The sequence below is a fragment of the Bombina bombina genome, chromosome 7, assembly GCF_027579735.1.
Source record: "Bombina bombina isolate aBomBom1 chromosome 7, aBomBom1.pri, whole genome shotgun sequence".
NCBI classification, from domain to species: Eukaryota; Metazoa; Chordata; class Amphibia; order Anura; family Bombinatoridae; genus Bombina; species Bombina bombina.
This window is the reverse complement of record NC_069505.1, coordinates 443,950,952-443,970,188: the sequence shown is the minus strand read 5'-3', so window position 1 is coordinate 443,970,188 and position 19,237 is coordinate 443,950,952. Positions and strand designations below refer to the sequence as shown.

The following is a 19,237-nucleotide window of genomic DNA, read 5'->3' as shown; positions in this document are numbered from 1 at the left end:
AGCAAGGTCATCAAGCTGGTTTGTCTTTTCTCCCCGGAATATATCCATGTCTTTTAAAGATCCTCCAGGATAAAACTAATCCTACACCCTTCTGCCGCTCGGAGAGCAAGTGCTGGAGTATGGAAGAGGTCGCCTTCAGGCTCAGGGTTCAAGAGTCGGAATAATCTGTTGTGGCAGAATATTGATGCCATTCCTGTGAGCTTCAGATGGAGGGCATCCTTTGGTTTGGAATTTGCTGGCTGATCATATTGGATCCTGGGCATGTAACAGCCAGAGCCCCCAACACAAAGGCAGGACTTGGTGAAGAAGTGGTACACATGACTCCCAAACCTCCTCCACTGCCCACTGAATTGCCCCAAGCAGTGGCAGAAAGATGTAGAGGTTATTTTGATGTGATGGGGCAATGGGACCCACCATTTAATTGCAATGCCAGCAGCTACTTATACTGCTGTGGTACATGCGGATATCGCTTTTGCTGCCAGTTCAAGCATGGCAGGTTGGACCAAAGTACATGCTCGAACTATGATACCCCCAACTGGGCCACTAAGGAAAAGACCCCTGCCCGTGGAGAGGATTCATCTGATGACCCAAACAAGGACAAGACCAATATGATTGTGTATATCATCTGTGGCGTAGCTGCTCTAATGGTTTTGGTGGGAATCTTTACCAAGTTGGCAGTGGAGAAGACACAGAGGCCACCAACGGACATGAATGTGTCCAGGTGAGGAAACATTTCATGTCAATGTTGTTACTATAGGTTATAAGGTATATAACTGGCATCAAGCAAAGTGGCAAAAAATGACATCATCTCAGGTAGACTTAGATACGTGTGTGGATACATATTAAGCTGTTTTCAATATAAACATTTATATCTATATTTCACTTTTGTTTTGTACCTCTATACCCAACTCATGGGCTTTACCTGTATACCCAAACACATGGGCTTTAGCTGTATACCAACACATGGGCTTTACCTGTATACCCAACACATGGGCTTTAGCTGAATACCCAATACATGGGCTTTACCTGTATATCCAACACATGGGCTTTACCTGTATACTCAACACATGGGCTTTACCTGTATACCCAAACACATGGGCTTTAGCTGTATATCCAACACATGGGCTTTACCTGTATACCCAACACATGGGCTTTAGCTGTATACCCAACACATGGGCTTTAGCTGTATAGCCAAAATGTGAGCTTTAGCTCTATACCCAATCCATGGGCTTTACCAGTATACCCAACACATGAGCTTTACCTGTATACCCAACACATGGGCTTTACCTGTATATTCAATCCATGGGCTGTAGCTGTATACCCAATCCATGGGCTTTAACTGTATACCCAACACATGGGCTTTAGCTGTATACCCACCACATGAGTTTTACCTGTATACCCAACACATGGGCTTTAGCTGTATACCCAACACATGGGCTTTAGCTGTATACCCAAAACATGAGCTTTAGCTGTATACCCAACACATGAGCTTTACCTGTATACTCAATCCATGGGCTTTACCAGTATACTCAATCCATGGGCTGTAGCTGTATACCCAATCCATGGGCTTTACTTGTATACCCAACACATGGGCTTTACCTGTATACACAACACATGGGCTTTAGCTGTATACCCAACACATGATGGGCTTTATCTATATACCCAATCTGTGTGCTTTACCTGTATACCTGAAACATGGGCTTTACCTGTCTAATGAATCCATTGGCTTTACATCTATGCCTGATCATTGGGCTATACCTGTATACCAAATCCATTGGCTGTACCTGTTTACCCAATCTGTGGGCTTTACCTGTATACCCAATCCGTGGGCTTTACCTGAATACCCAATCCATGAGCTATACATGTATACCCAATCCATGGGCTTTACCTCTATACCCAATCAGTGGGCTTTGCCTGTATACCCAACACATGGGCTTTACCTGTATACCCAATCCATGAGCTATACCTGTATACCCAATCCATGGGCTTTACCTGTATACCCAACACATGGGCTTTAGCTGTATACCCAACACATGGGCTTTACCTGTATACTTAACACATGGGCTTTAGCTGTATACACAAAACATGAGCTTTACCTTTATACCCAATCCATGGGTTTTACCAGTATACCCAACACATTAGCTTTACCTGTATACCCAATTCATGGGCTGTACCTGTATACCCAATCCATGGGCTGTACATGTATATGGAATCCATGGGATTTATTTATATACGCAATCCATGTGCTTTACCTGTATACCTGATCCATGGGCTTTACCTGTCTAATGAATCCATTGGCTTTACCTCTATGCCCGATCATTGGGCTATACCTGTATACCAAATCCATTGGCTGTACCTGTTTACCCAATCCATGGGCTTTACCTGTATACCCAATCCATGAGCTATACCTGTATACCCAATCCATGGGCTTTGCCTGTATACCCAATCCATGTGCTTTATCTGTATACCCAATCCATGGGCCTTACTTGAATACTCAATCCATGGGCTGTACCTGTATACCCAATCCATAAGCTTTACCTCTATACCCAATCCATGGGCTTTACCTGTATACCCAACACATGGGCTTTACCTGTATACCCAATCCATGAGCTATACATGTATACTCAATCCATGGGCTTGACCTGTATACCTAATCCACAGGCTTTATACCCAATCCATAGGCTTTACCTGTATACCCAACACATGGGCTTTACATGTATACCCAATCCATTGGCTTTGCCTCTTTTCCCTAATCCATGGGCTTTACCTGTATACCCAATCTATGGGCTTTACCTCTATACCCAATCCATGGGCTTTATCTGTATACCCAAACCATGGGCTTTACCAGTATACACAATCCATGGGCTTTACCTGTATACCCAATCCATGGGTTTTACCAGTATACCTAACACATGGGCTTTACCCAATCCATAGGCTTTACCTGTATACCCAATCCATGGGCTTTACCTGTATACCCAACACATGGGCTTTACCTGTATACCCAATCTATGGGTTTTACCAGTATACCTAACACATGGGCTTTACCCAATCCATAGGCTTTACCTGTATACCCAATCCATGGGCTTTACCTGTATACCCAACACATGGGCTTTAGCTGTATACCCAATCTATAGGCTTTACCTGTATACCCAATCCATGGGCTTTTACCTGTATACCCAACACATGGGCTTTACCTCAATTCCCAATCCATGGGCTTTACCAGTATACCCAACATATGGGCTTTAGCTGTATACCCAATCCATAGGCTTTACCTGTATACCCAACACATGGGTTTTAGCTGTATACCCAACACATGGGCTTTACCTCAATTCCCAATCCATGGGCTTTACCTGTATACCCAATCCATGGGCTGTACCTGTTTACCCAATCCATGGGCTTTCACTGTATACCCAATCAATGGGCTGTACCTGTTTACCCAACCCATGGGCTTTAGCTGTATATCTAATCCATGAGCTGTACCTGTATACCCAATCTATGGGCTTTACCTATGTACCCAATCCATGGGCTTTAGCTGTATATGGAATCAATGGGCTTTACTTGTATACCCAATCCATTTGCTTTACCTGTATACCTGATCCATTGGCTTTACCTGTCCACTTAATCCATTAGCTAAGCTTTACCTCTATGCTCAATTATTGGGCTATACCTGTATAACCAATCCTTGGGTTGCACCCCCAAAATCAAACCCTTGGGCTGTACCTATATACCTACTATTTGTACTGCACTCTCTATATAAGCAATCCTTGGCTTGTACTCCTTTACCCAATTTATGGGCTGCATCTCTATACTCAATCCATGGCCTTTATCACTATGCCCAATCAGTGGGCTTTACCTTTATACATAATTCTTTGGCTCTACTTCTATACCATTTTTTTGGCTGTACTGTTTTATCTAATTGGGCTGCACCTCTATATCCAACACAGGCTGTACCTGTAAACATAGCACTCTGAGCTGTACTTCTATGCCCGATCATTGGACTGTACCTTTATATCCATTGGGTTGTACCCCTATACACAATTCATGGGCTATATGTCTATACCTGATCTTTGGGCTATACCTTCATACCTAACCCTTGGGTTGTACCCCTATACACAATTCATGGACTATATGTCTATACATGATCATTGAGCTATACCTCCATACCTAACCCTTGGGCTATACCCCTATACACAATCTATGGGCTATATTTATATACCTGATCATTGGGCTATACCTTTATGCCTAACACTTGGGATGTGCCCTATACACAATTCATGGGCTATATCTTTATACCTGGTCATTGCACTATACCTTTATACCTAACCCTTGGGATGTGCCCTATACCCAATTCATCGGCTATTTCTCTATACCTGGTCATTGGGCTATACCTTTATACCTAACCCTTGGGATGTGCCCTATACAGAATTCATGGGCTATTTCTATATACCTGGTCATTGGGCTATACCTTTATACCTAAACCTTGGGATATGCCCTATACACAATTCATGGGCTATTTCTCTATACCTGATCATTAGGCTATACCTTTATACTTAACCCTTGGGTTATGCCCTATACACAATATATGGGCTATATGTCTATACCTGATCATTAGGATATACCTTTATACCTAACCCTTGGGTTGTACCCCTATACACAATTCATGGACTATATGTCTATACATGATCATTGGGCTATACCTTTATACCTAACCCTTGGGTTGTACCCCTATACACAGTTCATGGGCTAAATTTCTATACCTGATCAGTAGGATATACATTTATACCTAACCCTTGGGATGTGCCCTATACACAAATCATGGGGTATTTCTCTATACCTGATCATTGGGCTATACCTTTATACCTAACCCTTGGGTTGTGCCTGTGACGGATACCCCGGCTACCCCGACTGGGTAGCTCCACCAAACGGGCCCTGCTTCCTTCCTGCCGACTGCAGCTATGTAGCTGGCAAGTGACCACAGCCCGTAGCCACCCCTGATGCCTGACAGCACCAGTATTCGGGGTCCTACCCTATGGCAGACTCCGGCTGCCCAGACTAGGTAGCTCTGCCAGAGGGTCCTTCCTCTGCCTGGAACAGGCTGCTATTTAGCCCAGGAAAGTGATTTTAGCAGGAGCCCACCCAAATAACTATACATACTAGCATTCAGGTGAAACAGGAACTGATTTTATTGAAAACACACACTCCTTTTATACACAAAGCTCATCTTGATAAGATAATGGACAATCACACAATTGTCCCGCAATTCTCACCCCTCCAGACAGACCGGCACCTCCATAGCAGCTACAGTCCAACAGAATCCCAGGACTGTGGCTGCTATGGAGGTGCCGAGTGATCCCAGGGGAGTGGCGGCACTTTTTATCATTTCTCTCGGTCCCCAGGTGCCACAGTCCAAAAATCAGCGTCATTTGTCACTGGGAACCGGAGATACAGCCTGTTGAAGTTATGGGGGTAGGGGTGTCAAAAAACCCCGGTTCCCAAAGGAGCTCCCCTCCCCGCTACTAATCCCCAAAAGAGCAGAGCTCTGGGGCACATGGTTGCTGGAGCGACCAGGGGTAAAGTTAGCAGGTGTCCTGCTGTTCTGTGGCCGACCGGGAGTTCCAGGAGCCCGGCCAGCCAGAGAGGGGTTAGGCGGGTGTCCGTTGTGAGGCGGCGGACCGGGAGTTTCAGGGAGCCCAAGCTAGGAGGGTTTTCCCGGTCATACATCAGCTCTTCTCTTAGCAGGTTTAGAACACAAAACAAGCAAACAAAAGCTTCAAGAGATTGTGGTTGCTCTGAGGAGCCCAAAACCACTGAGAAACAACAGGGGTGAGGTTGTAGGGGGGTAGGGGTTTAACCTTTGCAGCCCGGGAACCATGACAGTGCCCTATATACAATTCATGGGCTATATGTCTATACCGGATCATTAGGATATACCTTTATACCTAACCCTTGGGATGTGCCTTATGCACAATTCATGGACTATATGTCTATACCTGATCATTGGGCTATACATTTATACTTAACCCTTGGAATGTGCCCTATACACAATTCATGGGCTATTTCTCTATGCCTGGTCATTGGGCTATACCTTTATACCTAACCCTTTGGTTGTGCCCTATACACAATTCATGGGGTATATGTCTATACCTGATCATTAGGATATACCTTTATACCTAACCCTTGGAATGTGCCCTATACACAGTTCATAGGCTATACTGTATCTCTATACCTGATCATTGGGCTATACTGTTTCTCTATACCTGATCATTGGGCTATACCTTTATACCTAATCTTTGGGCTGCACCTATATATCCTCAGATGTAATATGGATGCTGTAATAAAATATTGTATTATGCTAGCTGCTATGCTACAATATGCCCCTCTTAACAATGGCGCAAAATTCAAAAGCAGAAAACTAACTAATTAACGCTTTATTGTCAATCAAACTTAAAATAGGAGATTCAGCAAAAGACAGTCCTCCTTATAAACAATCTTCAATTTTATTATTCCATAGCAGGAGCAGACAAAACCACGACGTTTCGGGGCCAATGCCCCTTAATCATGTGATGATTAATTCTACTGGAATTTACAAGCTTGGCAGTTGCTTGTGACTGTTCTCCTTTTGGGTTATAAGTGCTGGACACATTTCTACAAATTTTGTTAAAATAGGAGATTCCCAGCTTTAATTGTTCATTAATGGAAATTCTTAATTAACTCTGCCCTCCTCCTCAGATATTAGGGGCTAGATGCAAGTCACAATGAAGTCGCCCTGCCAGTTAGTTACTGGATTGTACTTGACCTGTTGCTATTTGCAGGTAGCCGTATCTAACAGTTCATCTCTATAAGCCTCCATCTAGGAGATTCAAACCGCAATAACACTGGCAACTACAGTATATTGCATACGTATGTATGCTATAGCCTATACGATGCACCCTTAATGCTCCTACTAAATATAAGCCTGTGATTTCCCACAATGCAATTAACCATAACAACATGTACCCAGACCCCTCAGCTCAACTTATCACAACTCAGAACACTCAGAGCATTGTGACCAAAAGCTAACGTCAGAATTGAACCTTAAAGCGACATTAAAGTGCTAGCGGTTACTACACATTATATTATTGCATTTCCTTATGTCGTTCTCTCACTTTAACCCCTTACAATGATCAGTTAGTGAAGTTCTGCATCTTCATGCTGGGTGCCGCCATCTTGGAGATTATTTTTGTTATGTAACTTTTAAACTGTAATGTTTCTGCTCTCTGTTGTATGAGCTAAACTGAAGTGCAAGGTACATTCATCAAGAAGCCTCACAGATCGGTGAATGTTCACTGCTTCTGTCACAGGATGTAACAAGATGATGGCGCCCAGTTTGAAATGCAGAGCTTTACCAGCTGGATTCTGTAATGAGCTCAAATAAATAAACAGAGAGAGCTTCAGGTGCAGAAGGAAAAATAATGTCATGGTGAGTAGTAACCATCTTACTGTAGTTGTACCCAGCAGTTTTATGTCCCTTTAACTGGGACCACTAGGGACTTCACCTTGTGTTATTAACGGTAACTGCACTGATCCTACCACTACTATAAGCAAGAAAATGCTCCATTAAAAAACATGATTAACTCTAAGACCCCACTCATGCAACCGCCGACCACAAAAACTCTGCTATTTAAATGACTTCCCAATACGACCGCCAACCCCAGTCCCTCATACAGGACAGTTTCTCAACTCCAGTCCTTAAGCACCCATAACAGGACAGATTTTCATGATATCTGAGCTAGATCACAGGTGAAATAATCCGCTGATCAGTAACCATGGTTACTAACCTTCTCTCACCCAATAGCTGTTTAGTTTATCTGAGCTCTAGTGCAGATATCATAAAAATCTTTCCTGCTAGCGTTACTTGAGGACGGGAAACACTATCCTATATGAGCCCCTCCCTCAGTAATACTAACCAATCAAGGCTTTGACTATGTCAGTAGGGAAGCCCAATCAAAATCCTGTTTAAAAGGATTAACCAACAAGGATTGCCTATGTAATCTACATATAGAGGAGGACCCTGGAGATATTTCAGACCACAATGTGGGGTTTAAAAAGAGCTATCTATTTCTAGGCAGAATTACCTGAAAAAAATAAGAAAATGTTATTATTTTAATGCAACTTTTATTTTTTAGCTTATGTCATAAGTTAAGTTAGTGGCTTGGTTTTGGGGGTAGCATAGGAGTGTTAGATTTAAAGGGTGTTTGTGGTGAAGGGAGAGTTAGGGTTAGTTGTACTGGCAGGATTAGCACCATTCAGTGTGGCCCTTGTTATTTGCATTTGAGGAGTTCCATGTGGTCACTGTTAGGGTTTAATTATGGAGGGATCCCCAGTTGGTCACAGTTAAATTGTGGGGTGCCAGGTTTTTTCTGTTAATTTCACTCTGGGTTTTGGACTTTGCTCTGAGTTGTATGAACATTTATTTCTACTGGAGCATTGCGGGCTGCCCTACATAATAGCGCCTCTCACAGGCTATTGTTGTTACTGCATCACCACAGCTACCATAAAAAGTAATATCTGTAGCTATTACTTATTAGCTGCTGTACACCATTTATGATAGTTCATGACCTACTACTAGGAGAGAGAGTTCTACAAGCTATTGTACAACTCTTGCTATCAACAGATGATCACATGGAAGACCTCTTTGATCCAGATAGCTGGAGAATGAGAGCATGAACTAATGACAGAGGACTTGGTAGCCTTATTCAGCAGCCTAGGGAATGAGTGGTGCTGGGCAGCCATTGTTTCAGTACCAGAAGATGTCTCACAACCATTCAGGAGTGACAGCTTTTCCACTCACAATCATCTCAGTGCCCTCAAATTATCTGTGTGAGTTGGTTGCGGATCCACATTCAGGGGCCGATTTATCAGTGCTTCAACTGATATTACGCTGGAATTCCGTGTCAAATTCGACACTAATTTGATCCGCAGTAGTTAACACAGCAGAAGCATTGTCAAATGTTGAAATGTTCAACGTAATATACGCTCCCGCAAGAGCAATAAGATGCAAATTGACGCTTGCGTTATTCAGGTGTAATACTGCTGCACGTAAAACTTTGCACCAAATTTGAAGAAAACTTTGCACCAAATTTAATGCAATACTCGATCTCCTAAACAACCCACAAACTAATAAAATTTTCCACCACTTTTTATTGGGAAATGCATAATCACGTGATTAATTAAATCAGCCAATTTGATTTAAATATACATTTTATACTATCACTAACAAATCAAATTGCTCTATATTTGAGTCATTGACCACTTATCAGAAATTGTAAGTGCCATTTGTTACATTGTGTATTATAAAAGTATGTATATGTGAAATTAGTATTAAAGATAAACATTGATGCTGACATTAGAACACACAGTGTAATATTTTAAAGATGTTTGATTCAATACAATCTTACGTTGATAGCTTAAAGGGATAGCCCACCTAACTTTAAACTGTCATGATTCAGATACAGCATAAATTAAAATCACCTCTTTACTGTCATGCTATTTTCAGTGTATTTCTTCCTTCTCTTGAATTTCTTTTTCAGTAAGAAATGTCATTTTATATGCCAGCCCATTTTATAACACCTGTGTAGGGGTGTTTTTTAAAACTCGACTGCAATCAGGAGAGGTTAGACAGCTGCAGAGAGAAAACTGTCCCAGCTCTTAAAATATCCATTGATTGCAAATAAATACATATGATACTCTGATTACATGTTATATTCGCAATACATATAGTGGTATAAATAAAAACAGAGATATGACAGACAACATTGTTTAGAACAAAAAAAGGAATTTGGGGACATGTAAATATGTTTGCAAAAGATTTCTGACATAACACACACACACATATATATATATATATATATATATATATATACACACACACAAGTATGTGCAAAGATATATGTAAAAATTCTAGCATTAATAATCATTTATATAAAAAAAATGACATTAAAGCACATCATGACTTCTAGAAATACAAATACACATTAATTTATGTGAAAGTATCATATAACAGATTTTTTGTATAACAAATAAATATAAAAATAACTTTCTATGAGATATTGTTTGTTGAGGTATAAATCTAGCTATTTCTTGGACATTAACAGATGAAAAATAAAAGATTAGCTTTAGAGAAATGTGCTTGTTCATGGACAGTAATAAAATGGTATAAATAAAGTTAGAAAATATATAACCGCAACATTGATGACTCAACAGTCCAATTCTAACTTGAGGCGCGTGTTTTTGACAGACTTTTTTTTTGTTTGTTTCAAAAGCTTTATTAAGAACAAAAGTATAACAAACATACGGCCAGATTACGAGTTTTTGTTGGTAAGGCTGTGCGGTGCTAACGCTCCTTTTTTTCTTACCGCTCCCTTAAGCCAACGCTGGTATTACAAGTTTTCTGCAAGCCGGCGTTAGCCTCAGAAAAGTGAGCGTTGAGCAAAATTTAGCTCCACATCTCACCTCAATACCAGCGTTGCTTACGGTAGCGGTAAGCTGGCAAAACGTGCTCATGCACAATTTCCCCATAGGAAACAATGGGGTTGAGATGGCTGAAAAAAAGTCTAACACCTGCAAAAAAACAGCGTTCAGCTCCTAACGCAGCCCCATTGTTTCCTATGGGAAAATGAAATTAATGTCTGCACCTAACACCCTAACTTGAACCCCGAGTCTAAACACCCCTAATCTTACACTTATTAACCCCTAATCTGCTGCCCCCGCTATCGCTGACACCTACATTATATTATTAACCCCTAATCTGCCGCTCCGGACACCGGCGCAACCTACATTATACTTATGAACCCCTAATCTACTGCCCTCAACATCGCCGACACCTACATTATACTTATTAACCCCTAATTTGCCCCCCCAACGTCGCCGCAACTATATTAAATTTATTAACCCCTAATCTGCCGCCGCCAACGTCGCCGCAACTATAATAAAGTTATTAACCCCTAAACCTAAGTCTAACCCTAACCCTAACACCCCCCTAACTTAAATATAATTTAAATTAAACAAAATAAATTTAACATAATTAAATAAATTAATCCTATTTAAAACTAAATACATACCGATAAAATAAACCATAAGATAGCTACAATATAACTAATAGTTACATTGTAGCTAGCTTATGATTTATTTTTATTTTACAGGCAACTTTTATTTATTTTAACTAGGTACAATAGTTATTAAATAGTTATGAACTATTTCATAACTTCCTAGTTAAAATAAGTACAAAATTACCTGTAAAATAAACCCTAACCTAAGTTACAAACACACCTAACACTACACTATCATTAAACTAATTAACTAAACTACCTACAATTAATTACAATTAAATTAAATAAACTAAATTACGAAAAAAACAAACACTAAATTACAGGAAAAAAAAAAAGAATTACAAGAATTTTAAGCTAATTACACCTAATCTAATCCCCCTAATAAAATAAAAAAGCCCCCCAAAATAATAAAATTCCCTACCCTATACTAAATTACAAATAGCCCTTAAAAGGGCCTTTTGCAGGGCATTGCCCCAAAGTAATCAGCTCTTTTACCTGTACAAAAAATACAATACCCCTCCAACATTAAAACCCACCACCCACACACCCAACCCTACTCTAAAACCCACCCAATCCCCCCTTAAAAAAACCTAACACTAACCCCCTGAAGATCACCCGACACGGAGTATCCTCTTCATCCGACGGCCGACGACTGAGTGACTGGTCCTTTAAATGACGTCATCCAAGATGGCGTCCCTTGAATTCCGATTGGCTGATAGAATCCTATCAGCCAATTGGAATTAAGGTAGGAAAAATCATATTGGCTGACGTCACTTAAAGGACCAGTCATTCAGTCGTCGGCCATCGGATGAAGAGGATGCTCCGCGTCGGATGTCTTGAAGATGGACCTGCTCCGCATCGGAATGATGAAGATAGAAGATGCCGCCTGGATGAAGACTTCTGCCGCTTGGAGGACCTCTTCTGCCCGGATCGGATGAAGACTTCTGGCCCTCTGGAGTTCCACTTGTGCCAGGTTAGTGTTAGTTTTTTTTTAAGGGGGGATTGGGTGGGTTTTAGAGTAGGGTTGAGTGTGTGGGTTGTGGGTTTTAATGTTGGGGGGGGCGGTATTGTATTTTTTTTTACAGGTGAAAGAGCTGATTACTTTGGGGCAATGCCCCGCAAAGGCCCTTTTAACAGTATAGGGTAGGGAATTTTATTATTTTGGGGGGCTTTTTTATTTTATTAGGGGGATTAGATTAGGTGTAATTAGTTAAAAATTCTTGTAATTCTTTTTTATTTTCTGTAATTTAGTGTTTTTTTTCATAATTTAGTTTATTTAATTTAATTGTAATTAATTGTAGGTAGTTTAGGTAATTAGTTTAATTATAGTGTAGTGTTAGGTGTAATTGTAATTTAGGTTAGGGGTTATTTTACAGGTAAATTTGTACTTATTTTAACTAGGAAGTTATTAAAAAGTTAATAACTATTTAATAACTATTGTACCTAGTTAAAATAAATATAAAATTGCCTGTAAAATAAAAATAAATCCTAAACTAGCTAAAATGTAATTATTAGTTATATTGTAGCTAGCTTAGGGTTTATTTTATAGGTAAGTATTTAGTTTTAAATAGGATTAATTTATTTATTAGTAGTAAATTTATTTCGTTTTATTTATATTATATTTAAGTTAGGGGGGTTAGACTTAGGTTTAGACTTAATAGACTTAGGTTTAGGGGTTAATAAATTTAATATAGTAGCGGCGACGTTGGGGTCGGCAGATTAGGGGTTAATAAATGTAGGTAGGTGTCGGCGATGTTAGGGACCGCAGATTAGGGGTTAATACAATTTAACTAGTGTTTGTGTGGCGGGAGGGCGGCGGTTTAGGGTTTAATACATTTATTAAAGTGGCGGCGATGTCTGGTCAGCAGATTAGGGGTTAAATCATTTTATTATAGTGTTTGCGATGTGGGGGGGCCTCGGTTTAGGGGTTAATAGGTAGTTTATTAAAAAGATAGGATACGCAATTGACGTAAGGGGATTTGCGGTATGCTAAAATAGCGGAAAAAATGAGTGGTAGACCCTTTCCTGCCTGACTCGTAATACCAGCGGGCATAAAAAAGCAGCGTTAGGACCCTTTAAGTATCATATTGCATACTGTAAGTCTCTCATACAATACAAATAAAATGTGCATAATGTCCATGTTCCAGTCCTTTCTCCAATGCCAACTCTGGAGGAGCCGGAGGGGCTCTACGCCCTGTCAAAGCATAGAAACATAGTACAAACATACAAAAAAAGAGGTGCATCAATATAACTTTAGAGTAACTGCATCACCTATACAATGAGGATGAATATATATTGGGGGTGAGAAGGGGGGGTGGGGATGCTGGGGAGGGGACTATCCGTCATCCGTCACCCCCAGCGTTCCAGGACGGAACACATGATCTCCCGTTGGTGTGGTCTGTCAAGTGAGTCTGAAGTGTTTAGGTTCTGAATCGTGGTTTAATTGTCAATGTCTGACCTAGTCAGTGGGTTATCCAGCATGGGTTCATCTAACCTCCAGATAAAGGACGTTATAGGCATAGATGGCCATGTGATTTTGCATTGCACCGGGGCATGGTCAGACCAGGTGAGGGGTAGTATAGTGGAATTGTCTATCATGGATAGGCCTAGTTGGTCAGTCAAGATATAATCTATTCTAGAGTATGTACGGTGCGGGTGAGAATAAAAAGTGTAGTCTTGTTTGTTTTGGTTTATGGTTCTCCATATGTCATGCAATCTTAAAAGTTGGATCTGTGTATTTATGGCCTTAATAGTTTGTTTTGGTGTGCAGGACATTCCAGTAGAAGTGTTGATTGTGGGATCTAGTGGTAGATTAAAGTCGCCCCCCAAGGAAAGTGTGCCCTTCGTGTGTTCGAGCAATAATTGTTGGCCAGTGTTTGGAAGGTATATGTTTGCAAATGTTTCAGGATTATTGTATAAGAGGCCAGAGATTATGATGTACCTGCCGTTTGGGTCTTTTATCTTATGAGTGCGTTTGAAGTTGATTGAGTTGCTGAATAGGATCCCTATCCCGCTTTTTTTTTCCTTCCCTGATGCCAGGTAAGCTGATCTATATCGTTGATGAAGAAATGCAGGCTCTTTCCCTATCTGGAAGTGGGTCTCCTGAATAAAGATTATATCTCCTGAAGCGTGGTGCAATTGGTTAAAGACTATCGATCTTTTCTCTGGGCTATTCAAACCTTTTGCGTTAATAGAAATCAGCGTAAGGGGCCTTTTGCTAGGTTCAGGGTCCTTTGCCATTATTGTAGGGTGGATCAATTAATTATGTGTTTTATAACGGAAGTAAATAATGGCGCTTTTTGTCGTGTATAGTCACCGTCTTTAAAGGAGTGTTGCTCGGGTGGGCTTCCGTTATCAGATCACTGAGGCCCCCTATAGGTGTGCTTATTATATGAACAGTGTCTTACAATTCTCCAACTGTGTACAAATACTCTAATTACAATCCTAAACCAATCTGAGGAAAATACTGTTAAATAATTGTTAGTAAAATAAACAATAGGCAAAATTCCTAAGAACAAATCAAAAGTTATAACAATAGAAAGGTGGGTATTATCCCACATCTGCAATCCAATGAAAGAATTATAAATATTAATAATAAAGAAAAACTTACAAACTGTAGCCTTTTTAGGAAAAAGTCCCAACAGGAGGCGGTTATGGTCTATTCGGTACCCCCGCTAGTGTCTGTGCCACCGTTAGCGGTAGCCAGTTGCAAGCTGTCCTTGTCTCTATGATTCTCTCTTGGAGACAGGCGGCTTCCTCTTGGAAGAGTGTGGTGATCCGTTATATCTCGGTGGTGTAACTCTGTAGTTTTAATGGTAATCCGCAAAGTCTCGCAAAAACGTGGCAAGTCTTCTTGAGATCTGTATATGGCCGTTGTGTCTCCTTTAGTGGCAATGATGCTCACGGGGAAACCCCATCTGTATTGAATGTTTTGGTCTTGTAGAGTCGTAGTGATATAACTAAGATCTCTCCTCTTCTGTAGGGTGGTAGGGCTTAAATCTGCAAGATTTGGATTCTATTTCCTGCGTGTGTGAAGTCTGTCTGGCATACTTCATTATATCCTCTTTGTCTTTGAAGTGCAGTAGTTTCAGGATGACGTCTCTCGGGGGTGCCTTTGGAGGGGGTTTGGCTCGTAAGGCTCTGTGGGCCCTTTCGATGTTTATATCTGGTGCCCCCTCATCTCCCTTGAGGGTCCGGAATAGACTTTGAAGGCATCCCTCCAAAGCCGTTGGTTGTATGCTTTAGGAATGCCCCTGATGCAGAGGTTGTTCCTCCTTCCCCTATTATCCAAGTCTTCTACTTTGTCAAGTAGGTGGTGGATTGTTTCTTCTTGTTCGTATTCCAGACGAAACACATGCTGAATGTCATTGAAAGTAGTGTTGTGGTTCTCTTCCAAGTTCGTGACTCTTTGTACTACCCTTGATAGATCTTTCTTTAGCTCCCCATACCATTTTTTTACCTCTGACATCATTTCTTTGACATCATCTTTAGTACAAAGCAATTTCAAATCCTCTTTGGTGAAGTCTGCAGGGTTTGTGGCTTGGGAGGATTTGTTCTGCATGTCTGCTTTTTGTGTATTCTGATTTGATGCTTCAGCAGCTGAGGGCTGGTTAGAGTCGGTTTGTTTTATGTAGTTTTGCATTGTTCGGGTGTTAGGTAGGTTATCTGGCTTATATGGTCTTCTACCTGGCATGTCCAGATTATATATCTGGGGGGTTCCCCCACTTCAGGTAAGTTAGATAGTCAGGATCTCTCTGTGGTATTTTATGTACTCTCCCTGCTGCTGGTGTGTGTTTTCTTTGCTGCAGTACTTTGCACTGATCAGCTTGCCACACTGTACAAAATCTTGTTGTGTTATCTTATGGGGTCTTTTCAGTATCTGCATATTATATCTGGTTGTAGGTGGGTGCTTATTTGGTAAGGGCCAGCTAAAAATTCCCCTACTTCGGATAGCTGCAGTATGATGCGCAACTTATAACGTCCCCCTATGTTATCTTTTGGGATCTTCCCGGTACCAGTATATGCCTCTGGTGCTGCTATAGTTAGTGTCCACAGAGTGTAGCCTTTTTAGAGACAGGCAGGTTATATTTAGAATAATGTCCTGCAGTGAGTAGTGCCCCCTGCGTGAGCAAGCGTGATAGTGCTGGCTAGAATAGGGTTAAAAGTGTGGTGCTTGAGCCCTCCGGTCACCGGGAGCCAGATGTGCAGGGTCTTTGCTTTCACAGGCTTACCACATTAACCGCCTGCCTCTCCGACCATCCGGGTTGCTGCTAGTCTAGGATCCAGATGCGTGTGGATTCCTCCAAGATGGCGCAGCGTCTCTGTTCTGGCGCGCGGGTCTAACTGTGCAGGGGGTCAATCCAAGGTGCAAGCGATCCGCGGCGGCTCTTTTTCCAGCCTCAGACTCCAGAGTGCCTTGCCCCCTGTCAGGTGCTATTTTGTTGGATATATGTGGCTAATTTTGTTGGGATTTGCAGGCGTGGGTCTAGGAGCTATGTGTTTACACGGCCATCTCTCTAAGCGGCCAAGCTCCGCCCCTTTGACAGACTTTTTAATAAATAAGGCCGTCATATGTAGATTCACATCAACGATGTCTGGCGAGCGTATTGACTTCAGCGAATAAGCCAAGATTGACGCTTTGATAAATCGGCCCCTCAGTCTCAAGTATCAGCCAGAGGGAAGACAAGGCGTGAAATTAGTTTTATTTTGGAGTAGAATAGGTTATATGGAGTTTGTTTCTGGGGTTAATTGATATTTAAGTAGATTCATTCTTCCCTCTCTTTTCTAATTGCAGCTGTGAACTAATCCTACTGAAGTCCGTGTCAGCCTCATGCTGCGCAGCTCACAAACACTGTCATTTTCCTGAAAGGGGACAATTTGTCACAACACACATAAGTCACTTTATGGAAATGCTAAGTTAGGAAACAAAATGAAATATGTGAAATGCTTATTGTTAGGTGAATTCTGCTGCTGAGACCCATGTAAATGTCCCATGTTATTCTCCCATGTTGTAACTGATATATACTTTATATATAGTGATTTAGCTCCGCAAAATGTTGCTAAATAACATTTTTCACTTTCACAAAGGGAGTGCGGCTCATGTGTGGCTTTGTTTAGCCTACCATGTTTTTTTTTCCATGGCCTCTGTCAGTGCCTTTTGTCTGTGTCCCATATTCTGTGTCAGTGCCCCATATCCTGTGTCAGTGCCCCATATCCTGTGTCAGTGCCCCATATCCTGTGTCTGTGCCCCATATCCTGTGTCAGTGCCCCATATCCTGTGTCAGTGCCCCATATCCTGTGTCTGTGCCCCATATCCTGTGTCAGTGCCCCATATCCTGTGTCTGTGCCCTGTGTCAGTGCCCCATATCCTGTGTATGTGCCACATATCCTGTGTCAGTGCCCCATATCCTGTGTCTGTGCCCCATATCCTGTGTCAGTGCCCCATATCCTGTGTCAGTGCCCCATATCCTGTGTCAGTGCCCCATATCCTGTGTCTGTGCCCCATATCCTGTGTCAGTGCCCCATATCCTGTGTCAGTGCCCCATATCCTGTGTCTGTGCCCCATATCCTGTGTCAGTGCCCCATATCCTGTGTCTGTGCCCTGTGTCTGTGCCCCATATCCTGTGTATGTGCCACATATCCTGTGTCAGTGCCCCATATCCTGTGTCTGTGCCCCATATCCTATGTCAGTGCCCCATATCCTGTGTCAGTGCCCCATATCCTGTGTCAGTGCCCCATATCCTGTGTCTGTGTCCCATATCCTGTGTCTGTACCCTGTGCCCCATATCCTGTGTCTGTGCCCCGTATCTTGTGTCTGTGCCCCGTATCTTGTGTATGTGCCCTATATCCTGTGTCTGTGCCCTGTGTCTGTGCCTCATATCCTGTGTCTGTGCCTCATATCCTGTATCTGTGCCTCATATCCTGTGTCTTTGCCTCATATCCTGTGTCTTTGCCTCATATCCTGTGTCTGTGCCCCATATCCTGTGGCTGTGCCCCATATCCTGTGGCTGTGCCCCATATCCTGTGTCTAGGGCTCTCTCCCAGTATTTATGAGAGACAGAGAATGTCCAAAGCAGCTGCTTCAGTGTCCTGTTGAACCTCTTGCATAACCCATTAGTCTGGGGGTGGTATGGAGAGCTCGGCAGGGGTCTGATCTCGCAATGCCGCCATAGCTGCTGGGTGAGCTCAGCAGTGAACTGGGTCCCTTGGTCCAAGATAATTTCCCAGGGGAAACTCACTCTGGCAACGATCCAGAGCAAGGCATCAGCTACTGTCTCTGCCTGGATGTTGACCAGGGGGATTGCCTCCGGGTACCGGGTAGCGTAATCGACTACCGTCAGTATGTATCTCTTCCCTGAGGTACTGGGATGGGGCAATGGTCCGACGATATTAACAGCTATCCTGCTGAACGGTTTGTTGATGATAGGGTGGGGATTAAGGGAAGCTTTAGAGTGGTCACCGGTCTTCCCTACTCTCTGACAGATGTCACAGGTATTGCAGTATTGTCTAACGTCCCCCGTAATCTCAGGCCAGAAGAAGTCCTAGTAATCCCTAGATGTCCGACCAGGGGAATGTTGTACCCTAGTAGGTCATACCAATACTTTTGTGGTACCACCAACTGTTGCTTGGGCATCTGCATACTCCCGCCACCCTCTGTAACCCAGTTTAGGAGTCCTCGTCCCACTTAAAGCGGTCCCCTCCTAACCCATCTGGGTCTGTCCCCGCTCTGGCCCCAGGAGATATGGTCCAGTTGGTAGGAGGCGGATTCCTTTGACAATTGGATCGAACATGGCTCATTTGATTGCACCAGTAGTACCGGATTCCAGTCTTCCAGGGTAGACTGGAGCCAGAAGAGTGGGGGTTGCGCCGGTGGCACAGGGGAGTACTGGTGTGTCAATGGAGGACGAGGAGGTGCGGTAGTAGTGCGGATCATTGGACAGGGTTTGGGGCGAACCGTGCATTGGGCATACAGGAACTGGTTCGCCAAAACGGCAGCTTGGTCTACTGTGGCGGGTTTCAGATCCCAGACCCATTCTCGTACCTCTGGCAGGGAGTGGTCATAGAAGTGTTCCAGAAAATGAGCTGGGGTCTTGAGCCAGGGTGGTGACTTGGCAACCCGAGAACCAATAGTCCAGGGAGCAGGTACACTG

At 42.5% G+C, this 19,237-nt stretch overlaps 1 protein-coding gene across 1 annotated transcript in view; it reads left to right on the top strand.

The window, feature by feature from the left end:
• Positions 1-206: 206 nt before the first annotated feature.
• Positions 207-19,237, top strand: part of SHISA8 (shisa family member 8) — a 175,506-nt gene continuing 156,475 nt past the window's right edge. Inside the window, exon 1 of the mRNA XM_053689055.1 lies at positions 207-721. Within this exon, the coding sequence (XP_053545030.1) occupies positions 207-721 (515 nt within the window). The remainder of the gene's footprint in view (positions 722-19,237) is intronic.